Source organism: Lynx rufus, unplaced genomic scaffold, assembly GCF_022079265.1.
Source record: "Lynx rufus isolate CCGP_SWC_20201006 ecotype Redwood Valley unplaced genomic scaffold, mLynRuf1.p SCAF_21, whole genome shotgun sequence".
In the NCBI taxonomy this organism is placed as follows: domain Eukaryota; kingdom Metazoa; phylum Chordata; class Mammalia; order Carnivora; family Felidae; genus Lynx; species Lynx rufus.
In genome coordinates, this window is record NW_025814836.1 from 2,851,538 (window position 1) to 2,864,065 (window position 12,528).

Sequence of the window (12,528 nt, forward strand, 5' to 3'; positions counted from 1 at the left end):
CCCAGGAACTCTGGCTTCTGATTTTTGCATGAAGTGGATTTTTGTAATTTGGGGTAAAACCTGACAACTGTGTCATATTTTTTCGAGGACAGAAATTATACAAATTCTAAATGTGTTAAAAATTTGAAAACTCCACTTACTATTTTATTTGTTCTCACTTTGTGAGGCAATAGGAATGCACCTCAGTGGACTTTAGTATGCTGACTGAATTGATACACAAACACATGCACACATCCACACACAAACACACAGAGAAGAGAGAGGGACCATGACTTCATTAGATTATCAGAGGGCTTAATGATTCCCCCCGCAAAAGACCCAAGGAATAAACAATCTCTTAATTGAATTATTTTGTTTGTAAGATTCTTTTAAAGAAAGACTGTTTTGAAAACAATTCTTCAATATTTCTTCATGCTGATCTAAAGTTTGTTATAGGCCTTTTATAGGACACATAAAAATTCAAGACATAGAATCTTATCTAATGATTTTGATGAGCTACCATAGTTCAAACCAACTATAATTAAATAATTCACATTTATACATTATATCCCAGAGAATTCTGAGTCCTAGGGGACTAGAGAATTCTGGATGAGGAAACTCCTGGGTTTTCTTCCTTATTGCTTGATGTCTCTCCACTGAATCCCATATCCCAGGGCTACAGTCCCCACTGGAATCTGTCACAGTATAAATCAGAGAGCCGGATGTTTTCCTTGTATGGACAACCATCTCAGATATAGATGAACCTGGAAGGTTAGAGGCTTAGAAGGTCTCAGCAGGGGTCCTGGGTCCAGGTTCCCCCACCCCCCACCACACACACATCTCAGTCCATTTGTGACTAGATATGGGACACAACTGAGTCTCCACTAGTGAAGAAGTGGCTAAGCTAACCTGGGAGGCCAAGGACTGTTGCTCTACAAGGGCTTCCAGCTGACTTCCCTGGCAAGGATTTGGGGCTGGACTACTGAGGGAATAGAGAAGCAGAGGCGGTAGGAGGTGCTGGCAGCTGAAGGGGCTAAGGTCCAGGAAATCAGTGCCTTTCCTTACAGCCTCCCAACTAAACATTCCAGGGTTGTAACTGCATCTAAACCAGAAACCCAATGTTCTCAGAGTACCCAGGGCTGTTGAATGGCCTGCTAACACAATAGATGGTATTACTATCCATGCACACACACCCAATGTGTCCATAAATTACTTTATAGGAGGAATGTTTTATAAATGTTTTAAGTACTACAAATCTCAACCACCACCCAAAGCACAGTCTTCTAAAATAAAGTGATACCATATTATATCCAGAAGGAACTTTGTGAGCCTAGGTCTGCAGAATTTGGGACAGGGTTAGGAGTGAAGTTTATCCCTCTCAATCCATGAAGGCCTCACAGATGAGGGGATTCTGTGTCTTCTCAACACAGGCCTCTGTCATGTGGCTCACTCCATTGGCAGCTATTTCCATAAATCTTGATCTCTCTTGGCCATCACCCCTCCTCTTTCTGCCAGCATGCTCTGTCTAAATGTGCTGATATGGCTGGTTGTGCCATAGCCAAGGATCAGTGCCAGGAAACAGACTGTCTCTTCCTACTGTGTGCTAATCTATTTAAGCCCACCCTCCCAGGGTGAGATTTCTGGAGGCTGTTCCCATTGCACTGCATGGTGAAGGAACTTACTTGATGGTCCCCTGTGTCCCACCCCTCCTGGATACCCACTACTCTCATGAGCCTGTTTCTCCTAGACTCCTGCTTCTCCCCATGTCCCACCCCTTTTTGTACCTCGTTCCTCTGCATTCCTTGCTGAGCCTGGCTGCTCCCTGCTGCCCTTTCTTCCCAGAAGTCCATTATTCCATTGAGCCTCTGTCCTCCAGACTCTTAATTTTCCTCACCCTGGGCCCATCTCTCACTGTGACCTGCTCTGACCCCCGTACCTTCTAATGCCAGCTTCTCCCCACAGTCCACTCCTCCCTAATCCCCACCCCTCCTCACACCCACTCCTCCCTAATGTCTCTCTACAGGAGATTTAGTTTCCCCTGCAAAGGGCAGAGATGGGAAAGGAAGAGACCATTACAATTTTCTCTCACCCTAGCAGAAGCTTTTGGTGTCTGAGATTTCTTGTCAGTGTGACTGGAGACGCCTCCCTGTGCTCAAGTGGATCATGTGGTCAGAGCAGGAAAGATGAAAGCCAAGGACACAGTGAGCTCTGCAGAGGCCCAGGACATTGGCATCTGCCACTGGTATCAGACTCACTAGTTCCTACTCCCCATGAACCTTGGAGCCCCTGAAAGCCCTGCACTTGAGAAATGCCATTTCAAGGCCTCTGCCCTGTTCTCTTCGATCTCCCTCAGACCCCACCCCCCAAGCTGCCCCACATTTGGTGGTGACCACTCCAGGAAGAAGGTGAGGAGGGCTTATGAAGACCCTGGGGACCTCTGAATGTGGAAAACATAAACTTGTCTGGGATTCCCTAAAGAAAAGAAACTTTCACAAGGCATTTGCCTACATAGCAGCTGTACTAAATATTTGCAATGATGGGGGCTTTAGTGGTGCCACAATTCTTACCTCTCAAAAGCTGAATTATCTTACATGACTTGATTCTCTAGTAACCAAGATATCTTTGCAGACTATCCTCCCACCAAGCTCATTTCAGTGTATTATGCAGAACTATTTAGCTTCTGTCCTTAGGAGCTTTGTTTTGAGGTTGAGAGTCACACCCTCCAGGGAGGGAGCCCCAAATTCAAATCCCACTTCCCCAAGTTACTCCTATTTATTGGGGCATGGGAGAAAGGAAGCAAATTTCTTGAGCTTTCTAAAACATTTTCTTCATTGATGGGGGATGATAGTGAGAATACTGATAATCCCTGTTTTACATTTAAATGACTCTAGCATAAGGCCTAGCACATACCAAGAGATCAGAGCGTGTTAATTGCTGCTGACATTATCGTGCATGGTGCTCACCACTGCACAGAACAGGAGTCAGTACTGTGGCCCACTTAACACTAAAATCTCCCATTAACTGCCCCAACTGCACAAGAGAGCAAAGGGAGGATTGGACTTGTCTGCTGTCACCTTTCCTTTGTCTGCCAGTCTGTACAGGAGAAAGAAGTGGGATACTGACTAGTGTCCCCACTGGTGTAATGATGCCATTGCTTTAGAAAGCACAGCTGATACAGCAGGTTTGAATTTAAATACTAGTTTTCTCCCTGTACGACATAAGCTCTCCCCAACTCTAATCCACTCAACTCACCTCAGCAAACACCCAAGACCAAAATTGAGATGTGCTGCTGCTTGTGTGGAGAACAGCACAAGACCCAGAGTCCAAGTTTGATGACAACTGAGTTCCCAGGGCAAAATGACACATTCCCTACAACCTCACAGCAACCCATATGAATGCAAGTTGGAAGGAAACTCGGAGAAGTGCTAGACTTCATGACTCAGGCGTAGGATGTGGGCTTAGAAACCAAAGAGAGAAGCAAGTGAAATGCTTCTATTTCAAAAGAATGTAATTTGGAGCATTACATTCAAATTGAAAATCCTTTAGCTGCTACTGCTGATTTCCAACTTATGCCACCAAAACTTTGCATGTTTTAGTTAAAGATGCACCACCTACATTAACCATCGTTTCTGCTAATGCAGGGTATGTGATTGCACTCTTTGTGGGTCCATTCACATCAAGCCTAATATCTGTGAAATTTTAGGATTTCCTTAACCTGTACCCCCTTTCCACCTGTTCTCCCTATCACCCACCAGCAAGCACTCTCCACCCATTTGATCACACCTGATTTTCCTGATCCACAATTTTGTGTTTAAAATCGGTTGTATTATTATTTAGGTATGGCAGACACAACAGATCAGGAGGCAGCTGACATTGAAAAGATAGTTTGTTAATCACAGACCCCAAGAGAAGGGGACACACAATCCATTGCAGGGGATGTGAGGCACACAGGGAAGCACCAGGGTCAGTCACAGGAAAGAAGGGAAGCTGTGGGCAAGAGCCTTTATGGTGGTTTCCATGGGAAGGAATGGGCATGGGGGAGGCTGGATAAACAGGCTTAGGATTGGCTAGTTTCAGTAATTAAAGTGGGCCCTATGGTCTAGACTGTCTGTAGTTGCCTGGTACTTGGACACAGATGATGTATTGGCCTTGAGTGTGAAAGCCCAATACAGAAAGCACTTGGGATGTGAGCTCTGGCATTTGGGGTGTAAGCTCTGGATTGGTTGGTTTGAATTTGGAGTTTAGAGCTTAATGGGATTGTTTGTTATGTATAGGAATTAGCTAGCCCTTGGAGGAGGGAGATAAGTCCCTCCAAGGTCAACCAGGGTCCAGATGTTAAAACATGGGAAAACATAAAATAAAAGACAAGATTAATACACTTGGTTGGGTCAGTTGCTACTTGAAACCTTCAATGACTTTCATTGGCTATGGAGCTGACATTCAAGTTTTTCCACCTTCTTGGTCACTGCCACAGAATCCAGCCTTGCTGACCACTTTGTCCTTTTCCCCTCTTGAACTCTAAGTTCCAGCAAAACTGAACTCTTCAAGGATTCTCATCAATGCAATAAAAGCAGCACCCTCATATGATTTTTTTTCATGCTCCCTATCTAATATCTGGCTAACCAAGGTCTTTAATGCTACCTGCTCTGTGAGGATGGGAGGTGGGCTGGGGGACAGTTCACACAGGTAATGCCAGGCACAGAGCTCTGCCCATATAAGTGCCTGGGGTGGGGGGAACTCCTCTCTGTGTCTTCTTATCTACACAAATAGTATCTCTCCTTCAAGCTGCAAATGAAACCTCTATAAAGACTCCTCAGCCCATTTGAATTTTCTTGATTCCCCCTCCTCTGATTTTTTATGGCCCTTATAGTTTAAAACTTATTCTATTTATAGTTATTTAGAATGCATTGGTTTTTGTCACCTCCTTGCCTGTGAGCACCTGGAGAAAAACATCCAGGTGTGTTCTTTGACATTTCAGAGGCTTCTATGTTCTAACACTCTTGAGGTCAGTAATAAATAGGCATTGTTAGATTAGCAAGCACTGAGAACTGCCCTGTGAGTCAGTAAAATGAGTATTGCATAGGATGTCATAAGACCTGTGTCTAGGATAGATTCTTCAATTGATTTGCAATCCCCTCTCTCACTGTGCACAAAGCCAGGATGTTTTCAGATACCTGTAAGTGTGTGATTCAGAAGTTCCTATATGTAACAGTGTTTTTTCCTTCCCTGGTTGGAGAGTTTAGATACTTATATAGTGGGGTTTTCAGTTTGGATTCTTATATAGTGGGGTTCAGGATGTCCCATGAATATTACCAAATTTTCAGACTTGATTGTTGTAGACTTGAATATTGATTGCCAAAAAGAATAGAAATTTAAAAATAGAATTTTCATGCTCAGCTTGATTTCTTTCTTTCTTACTACATTAATGACTTTGCAAAAGAAATCCCAAAACAAACAAACAAACAAACAAACCAAAACAGTAGGATCATCTGCCTAGATTTGTGCTTATTTTGTTGGCAAGCCTGTGAGGGTTATACCATGGTCCATTTCTCTTCTCCTATATCCAGCGTAAGCTACAGGCTCCCATTTTTCCCAGACGAATGTATCATCATCTCAAGGTGATGATATGGCCTAGTTAGTATAGAAATGGTGTTCTGGAAGAAAAAAAGAATAAGGCATAGAGACCTCCCACAGGTCATTGGGTCGCCAAAGTATGTTTACAGAGTTTGTATTTACAGCTTTCTCAGAGGGTAGGAGAGGAAAGAGGCTTATGTTGCAGAGAGAATTTGTAAATAGAGGTCCTCTGCCATAGGTAGTGAAGACACATGTGTGTCTGGTGGGAGATGGAGGACATAGGAGAAGGCTCAGGGTCCTGCCAGCAACCTGATATTATGATGACTTTTTAAAAATTATTTTTTGTCCCTTATGTCTGTGTGGCTATTGCTTAAATGCCAATTTGTCTAGTCTGGTTCTTGTCTAAATAAAACAGAGGATTTTTTTTTCTAAAACAGAGGATTTATTAGCATGATTTATACCTATTAAACCTAGTATTTATTTGCATTTACAAGAAAGCAACCAAGCTTCCAACCCTGCCTGAAAATAATACCCACTTCTTCTGGATTCCAACCTGAATTTGACCAGTCATGGAGGAAATACGCCTGTGGCTGAGCACAAACTAACTTTTTCCTTTTCTTTCCCCCCCCAGGATTACACCTTAACCATGTATTTTCAACAATATTGGAGAGATAAAAGGCTTGCCTATTCTGGGATCCCTCTCAACCTCACGCTTGACAATCGAGTGGCTGACCAGCTATGGGTGCCTGACACATATTTCTTAAATGACAAAAAGTCATTTGTGCATGGAGTGACAGTGAAAAACCGCATGATCCGCCTTCACCCTGATGGGACGGTGCTGTACGGGCTCAGGTCTGTCTGCCTTTTCAGGGCTAATTTCGCAGTTGCATGACGCATTGGCATTGAATTTCTCATTGAGATGATTATAGGAAGTGAGGCCATGTCCTCAGATTAATTAGGAGACATCCACGGAACACTGAGATTTGCGCGCGCGCGCACACACACACATACACACACACACACACACACACACACACACACATCTTATAAGATTTGGTGTATTACTGTTACTATAAATAGTCATCACACAAGGGAAAAACCATCTCCTTGGACTGATTTTAAATAATCGCATTGCCGTATCTGAGAGCACAGATTCTCTGAGGACGGATTTCCTATATCATAGCCACAAAGGCTGTAATGAATATTGCTCTGACACTGCAGAGGCTTTCAATAAAGTTGTCCCACAGCTGTTTGCTGAGGTGAAAAAACTGTCTAGTTTTGCCATTATATGGGATAGTCTCCTCAGAGCTTTATGAGGTAGTGTCACCAATATTTATGGGAATGACTAAATGCAAGGCTTCCTGATGAGAATCATCTCACCAGGTCTCATAATGAAATCACTTGAATCAGGAAACCAGACTGCTGCCTGGAACCCTGAAGAGGCTCTGGGCTTTCCTGGTTGCCCTGGAAACCACCAGACCTTCCCATAATGCTCCACCACTGTTGGTGGCTAATTATTATGAATATCAACCTTGCTAAATGGTGACCTTAAAAATCTTTTGTCTCTTGTGCTGATTTTGTAATGATTTTTATTTTGTTTTGTTTTAGAGTAATTGTGTGTGGGTGTGGATGTGTGCATGTTGTGTCTTTCCTGATCTCCTGGTCTAAAAGTGCTTTTGAGATCTTCTAGGAGTTACCACAGTTTTGAGAGGATGATGGTGGATATCTTGAACAAAATATGTATCATAAAATATTGTGAGACCATAGACCTTTTACTAAGATTCCAATAGATCTTAGTGAAATCATAGCAACATACATTTAAATCCACACCACTGACTTTTCATGCTTCAAATTAGGGAAGGGTTTATTTAACATTGCCTTAAGTACAAATGTTGAGTGACTTTCTCAAAACAGCAATATATAGAACAGGAGTCAGATTTTAGTGAAAATCAGACTTTTTTTTAACTTTAAGGAGGAAAAAAAGTGGTACATGTCAACCAACCTATGGTATTACTATAATAATTGATGTTTTAGGTTGATGTTTCTCTGGGGCATTTTAAGCCTCTTTCATTTTTGCCTGGAAATTAAAAAAATGGATGCAAAACTCCAGAGGTTCTGAGAAGTACATCAGTTTTACGAAAGGTTACCCAGAAACCATGTGAGCATAAAATGAAGAGTCATGTCCCTCATTTACCTGCCCCACCTCCCACCAAAATGAATAGAAAAACTATATGTGTGTGTGTGGTGGGGGGAAGAGCAAAAAGAAGCAATATCAATAAAAATTAAGCCTAGGCTTGCCTTTTTAAACAAAATTTGCTATTTGGGTTCTCTCCATTTTTATTTTTGTGTTCTTTATTTTCTTACCAGAGGTAGAAAATTTAGTATGCCTCCTTTGAAACTTTAACTGTTAGGAGAATGCCTATCTGGCTGCTATAACAAAATACCATAAGCTGGATGGCTTATAAACAACAGGTATTTATTTCTCACATTTCTGGACACTGGATCCAAGATCAAGGTGCCAGTGGCTGGGGAAGGCCCACTTCCTTGTTGATAGTAGGCACATTCCCACTGTGTCCTCACCTGGTGAAAAGGGGAAAGGAGCTCTGTGGGATCTCTTTTATAAGAACACTAACCCCATTCATGAAGGATCCACCCTCATGACCTCAGCCCCCACTTCCTAATACCACCACCTTTGGGGATAGGATTTCAACATATGAATTTTGGGGGCACGTAAGCATTCAGATCATAGCAGACAGAATGATATGAATGAAAGAACTGTAATAAATTTCCAAGCTCCATTTGAAACTGCTGGATTTAACAACACAAAACACAAGAATAAGAAAAGCCAAGAGAATAAAACTATATCTTTAGCTAATACCCTGCCTGTATAAATATAAATATATATATTTATATTATATTAATATTTATATATTATTTAATATAATAATATTTATATATATAATTATATAATAAGCCCATGGAAAGTTTTCAATAATAAAATTGGTACAATAACTTTAACTACTCTCCAGTCAAATTACATCCATTATACATCTCAAGCAACCTCTTAAATCAGTAAATGGATTTCTAAATAAATAGCTGTTTTTATTCAAATGCAGTCTCAATATACTCCTTAGATCTTTATTTAGAACCTCATATTTTTGAAACAATTCTTTAGATCTTTATGGACCTGGACAAGCTGTCAGAAAGAAAATCTCTAAACAACAGACTGCCACATTCTGCATATGCTTAACAGCTACACTGTGCCATCTGATTCCTTTTGAAATTGACTAATCTAGAAATTTCTGCCTTTAGATTTAAAAATCACAAATAGCTATAGAAATTAATTTGAAGTTGAAGTTTGACTTGAATTTTTGGACAAAAAGCACATTAGTATTTCAAAATAATGTTATTGAATTCATGTATATACATATTCCATGTTATTCCTTGTGAACTGAAGTAACATTTTTATATATTCTATTTCACACACACACACACACACACACTCACACTATAAGTATTGTGTTTTGGGTTAAAAACACTGAGAGTGTTTACATTGATAGGAAACCCTCTATCTTCCTCTTGGCCCCAAATCCTACCTTCTCTTTGCTCTCTTTCTACTTTTGTGATCACTGAATCATATTGGTGACATGGCAAATCCAGGATGTGCCAGTGTATAAAACCCCAATGACACATTATATCTTCTTGGTACTGGGTACCATGGCATGAGCCTGAATGAGGTCTGGTACAGCTGAGGACTTTAGTGAGTTAAATTCCCATTAAGGGTTATGGAGCACTAGGATTATTATTTATCTCCTGCTTAAAAGCAGGTGCTGCTGATGAAGGTCCAGCCCAATAGGGATTGCATTCTTACTGGCTATATCCCTGAGATACTAATTGTCCTGGCTATATCCCTGAGACATTAAGGTTGAATTTATCTCCCCACTGGAGACTGGGATTGGCCTATACCCAGCTATACCACAGTAGCTTACGCTGGTAGGTCAGTCACCATTTAACTCCTCTAGGCTCCTATTGCTATTCATATTCAGCCATTGCAGTACAGGATCAATAAGAACTTTTGCTTTATCGAGCGTAGATGAAGATCTCTGGCTGTGGATGAGCTGTCCATGACATGGGCTTGTACGTCATCTCAGTCTTATTCTGGGAAATCATTAATCCATTACTCTGATGACTCTACAAAAGTGGCCAATAACTGCTCACACAGATACTTGAGAGTGATCATGTTCTTGTAATGACAAAAGGTCATTATAAATCATGAGCTATTTTTTCAATGACTCTTACAGCCCCTTGAATTTGAAACTTGGGCTATCACTAGTTTGAGCTTGTTGGTTTGGGCTCATCTGAATAAAACAATGAACTGAGCTTTGTGAACATGTCTCAGTCACCATGTGATGTGACACAATGCTCTTGATAGGGCATTCATACCATCCTAAAATAAAACTGGGGCTCTTTGAAATTTCCTTTGTGCAGCCAAACCTTTTCAGGAACTAGGAAGATCTTGGCTAAGATGCTTATAGATCTTGGTCCTGTTCCTGTCACAGTTTTTGTGTTTTCTTTGGTGCTGGGCTCAAGATTTTTGCTGCCTATAAGAAGGCAGAGTCATTATCCCTCTACAATATTCCCATCTTTCTTTTCCAGTCAACTGATCATCTGATATCATTGAATATCTCACCCTGCACCAGTGAGTAAACTTTGTAACATGATCTTTTCTTCAGGCCATGCATTTTGTCTTTGGAACATTTTTCTTATGTTAGGAACTGGTAATAGGTTCACAAAATAGTAATTGATTTGCTTCAAAAAGCATCTGAGAATCTAAGGCTTAGTCATCTTCATCAAAAAAGCATAGCAATATTCTACATGAAAAGCTTATTGCAAAATATATTGGAAAATACATTGTAACATTCCCACTTGCTATTAAAAATACTTAAAATTGTTAAAGTTGCCATTTTTATAATTAAGAGGTTTAATGCAATGCCAAGATGAAGCTACAACTTATTTCACAAGATTCAAATTAAGTCACCTAATTGGTTTGGCTGCCATCTTATTCTGAAACTGTATTTCCTACGGTGGTTCTGATCAGACATCTTTTTCCCCCAGAAAAGACCTAAGCTTACAGAACTAATAAGACTGATGTGATTTGAGCATAGGTGTGCTTAATTCCCAAACTCCCGTTTTGTCTCTGGTTCCCAGTTACTTTTATGTAAGTAAATAACATATTGATGAATTACTTTCTAAAAAGGATTATGCCAATTTTTTTACTCTTATCAGCAATAAATTACATATTTAGGGGTTGTGACACATGCTTCAGACTTTATCATTTGGCTACTGTAAATAACCTATTTACTTCATTCCTCAAACCTGTTTAAAATCACTTGTTCCATTTTAAATTCAAGCTCATAAAATTGTATCCTTCTTACGCTCCATTCATTCTTCCCCTGTTTTTAAGGACACTTTCACACCTTCACTTCAGTCACTCCCACCACTCTCATTTGATGACATTACCTCATACTTTAATTAAAAACACAGAAACCTCGGGGCGCCTGGGTGGCTCATTCGGTTAAGCGTCTGACTTCAGCTCAGGTCATGATCTTATGGTTCATGAATTTGAGCCCCACATCGGGCTCTCTGCTGTAAGTGCAGAGCCCACTACTGATCCACTGTCTCCCTGTCTTTCTGCCCCTCCTTCTTCCACCAACCCTCTCAAAAATAAATAAAACAAAAACAAACAAAAAACCATGAAACCTCTTCATCTTCTGATTTGCAAAGAGACCATCTGACATGGCTGTTACTCTTTGACTCTTGCACTCACTCTTTATCATGCTTCTAGTATGCAGACCTTCCTTCTACTCTTCATAAATATCAAGGATGAGGATGTTCCTGTCTTAAGGCCTTTGCACATGCTCTTTGCTGGATGTAATACTTCACTTGTAGATACTCGTGTTTTGGCATCATAGAGTACTTACATAATTGAAGACACTTCAACCGTCACCTCCACAAGGAGAATCCTATTCTGATTGTCTATTCCCTTCTTTTATTTGTATTATAGTACTTAGATCTAACATTATCTTGTCAATATCTTATTATTTATTGACTTTTGTAATTACCCATAATGGTGGGGAACATGAGAATATAAATTCTCTGAGAAAAGAACTGTCTCTGTCTTATTTATTGTTCCATCCCAAAAATCTACTATTGTCTTGGGTGGAAAAAAAATATTGTATGAGAATTAAATTTAAATTCTAATTCTTCTTTCTGTAGTACTTTTATTTTTATATTTTCCATTTAGGTTCTTAATCCATCAGAATTTATCTTGGTGTATATAAGGCAGCTTTTCAAATTTTTTCTTCTCAAATAGTCAGCTATTTGTTTCTATACTTACCAGTTTATCCTTCCACATGAACAATCATTTGTTTTAGCAAATTCTAAAAAATACAGTTTGAAATGTTGGCTGGAATTACGCTCGATAAACATTGAACAAATGCTATACTATATTCAATCTTTCCTACATAACTGTGACTTTTCTGCATTCATTCATGTCTTCATTCATGACTTGTAGCAGTTTTATCATTTTCTTCAGACAGCCGTCTCATATATTGGTAAGGATATTCCTATTTTTTATGTGTGATACTGTTAGGAATGGGATCATTTTTGTGTTATTTTTAAACTGTCTTCTACTGATATGTGGGAAAGCTATAATCTATTTGTTTATAGCTCTTTGTTTAGGCATTTATCCAGTATCATATCCATCCAGGCTTACAGTTTAGTTAGTAATCTTCAGAATTTTAGTCTAATAATCATAATGCTTATAATGATGGGTTTTTTGTGTTCATTTTCATTAGTTTTACTCTTATTTCTATTTCCTGTTTTATTGCATTGATTTATGCTTTCAGAAAATGAAACACAGTAGGGATAATAATGTACAGTATTTCCTAGTTCTTTGTTAAAAGAAGAGTGCTT

General features: G+C 39.8%; 1 protein-coding gene across 3 annotated transcripts in view; it reads left to right on the plus strand.

Moving 5' to 3' along the window:
• GABRB3 (gamma-aminobutyric acid type A receptor subunit beta3) overlaps window positions 1-12,528 on the plus strand; it is a 481,670-nt gene that overhangs the window by 406,463 nt on the left and 62,679 nt on the right. For all 3 annotated transcript variants that reach the window (XM_047086678.1, XM_047086680.1, XM_047086679.1), the window contains one exon: window positions 6,185-6,405. In XM_047086678.1, the coding sequence (XP_046942634.1) occupies window positions 6,185-6,405 (221 nt within the window). The remainder of the gene's footprint in view (window positions 1-6,184; window positions 6,406-12,528) is intronic.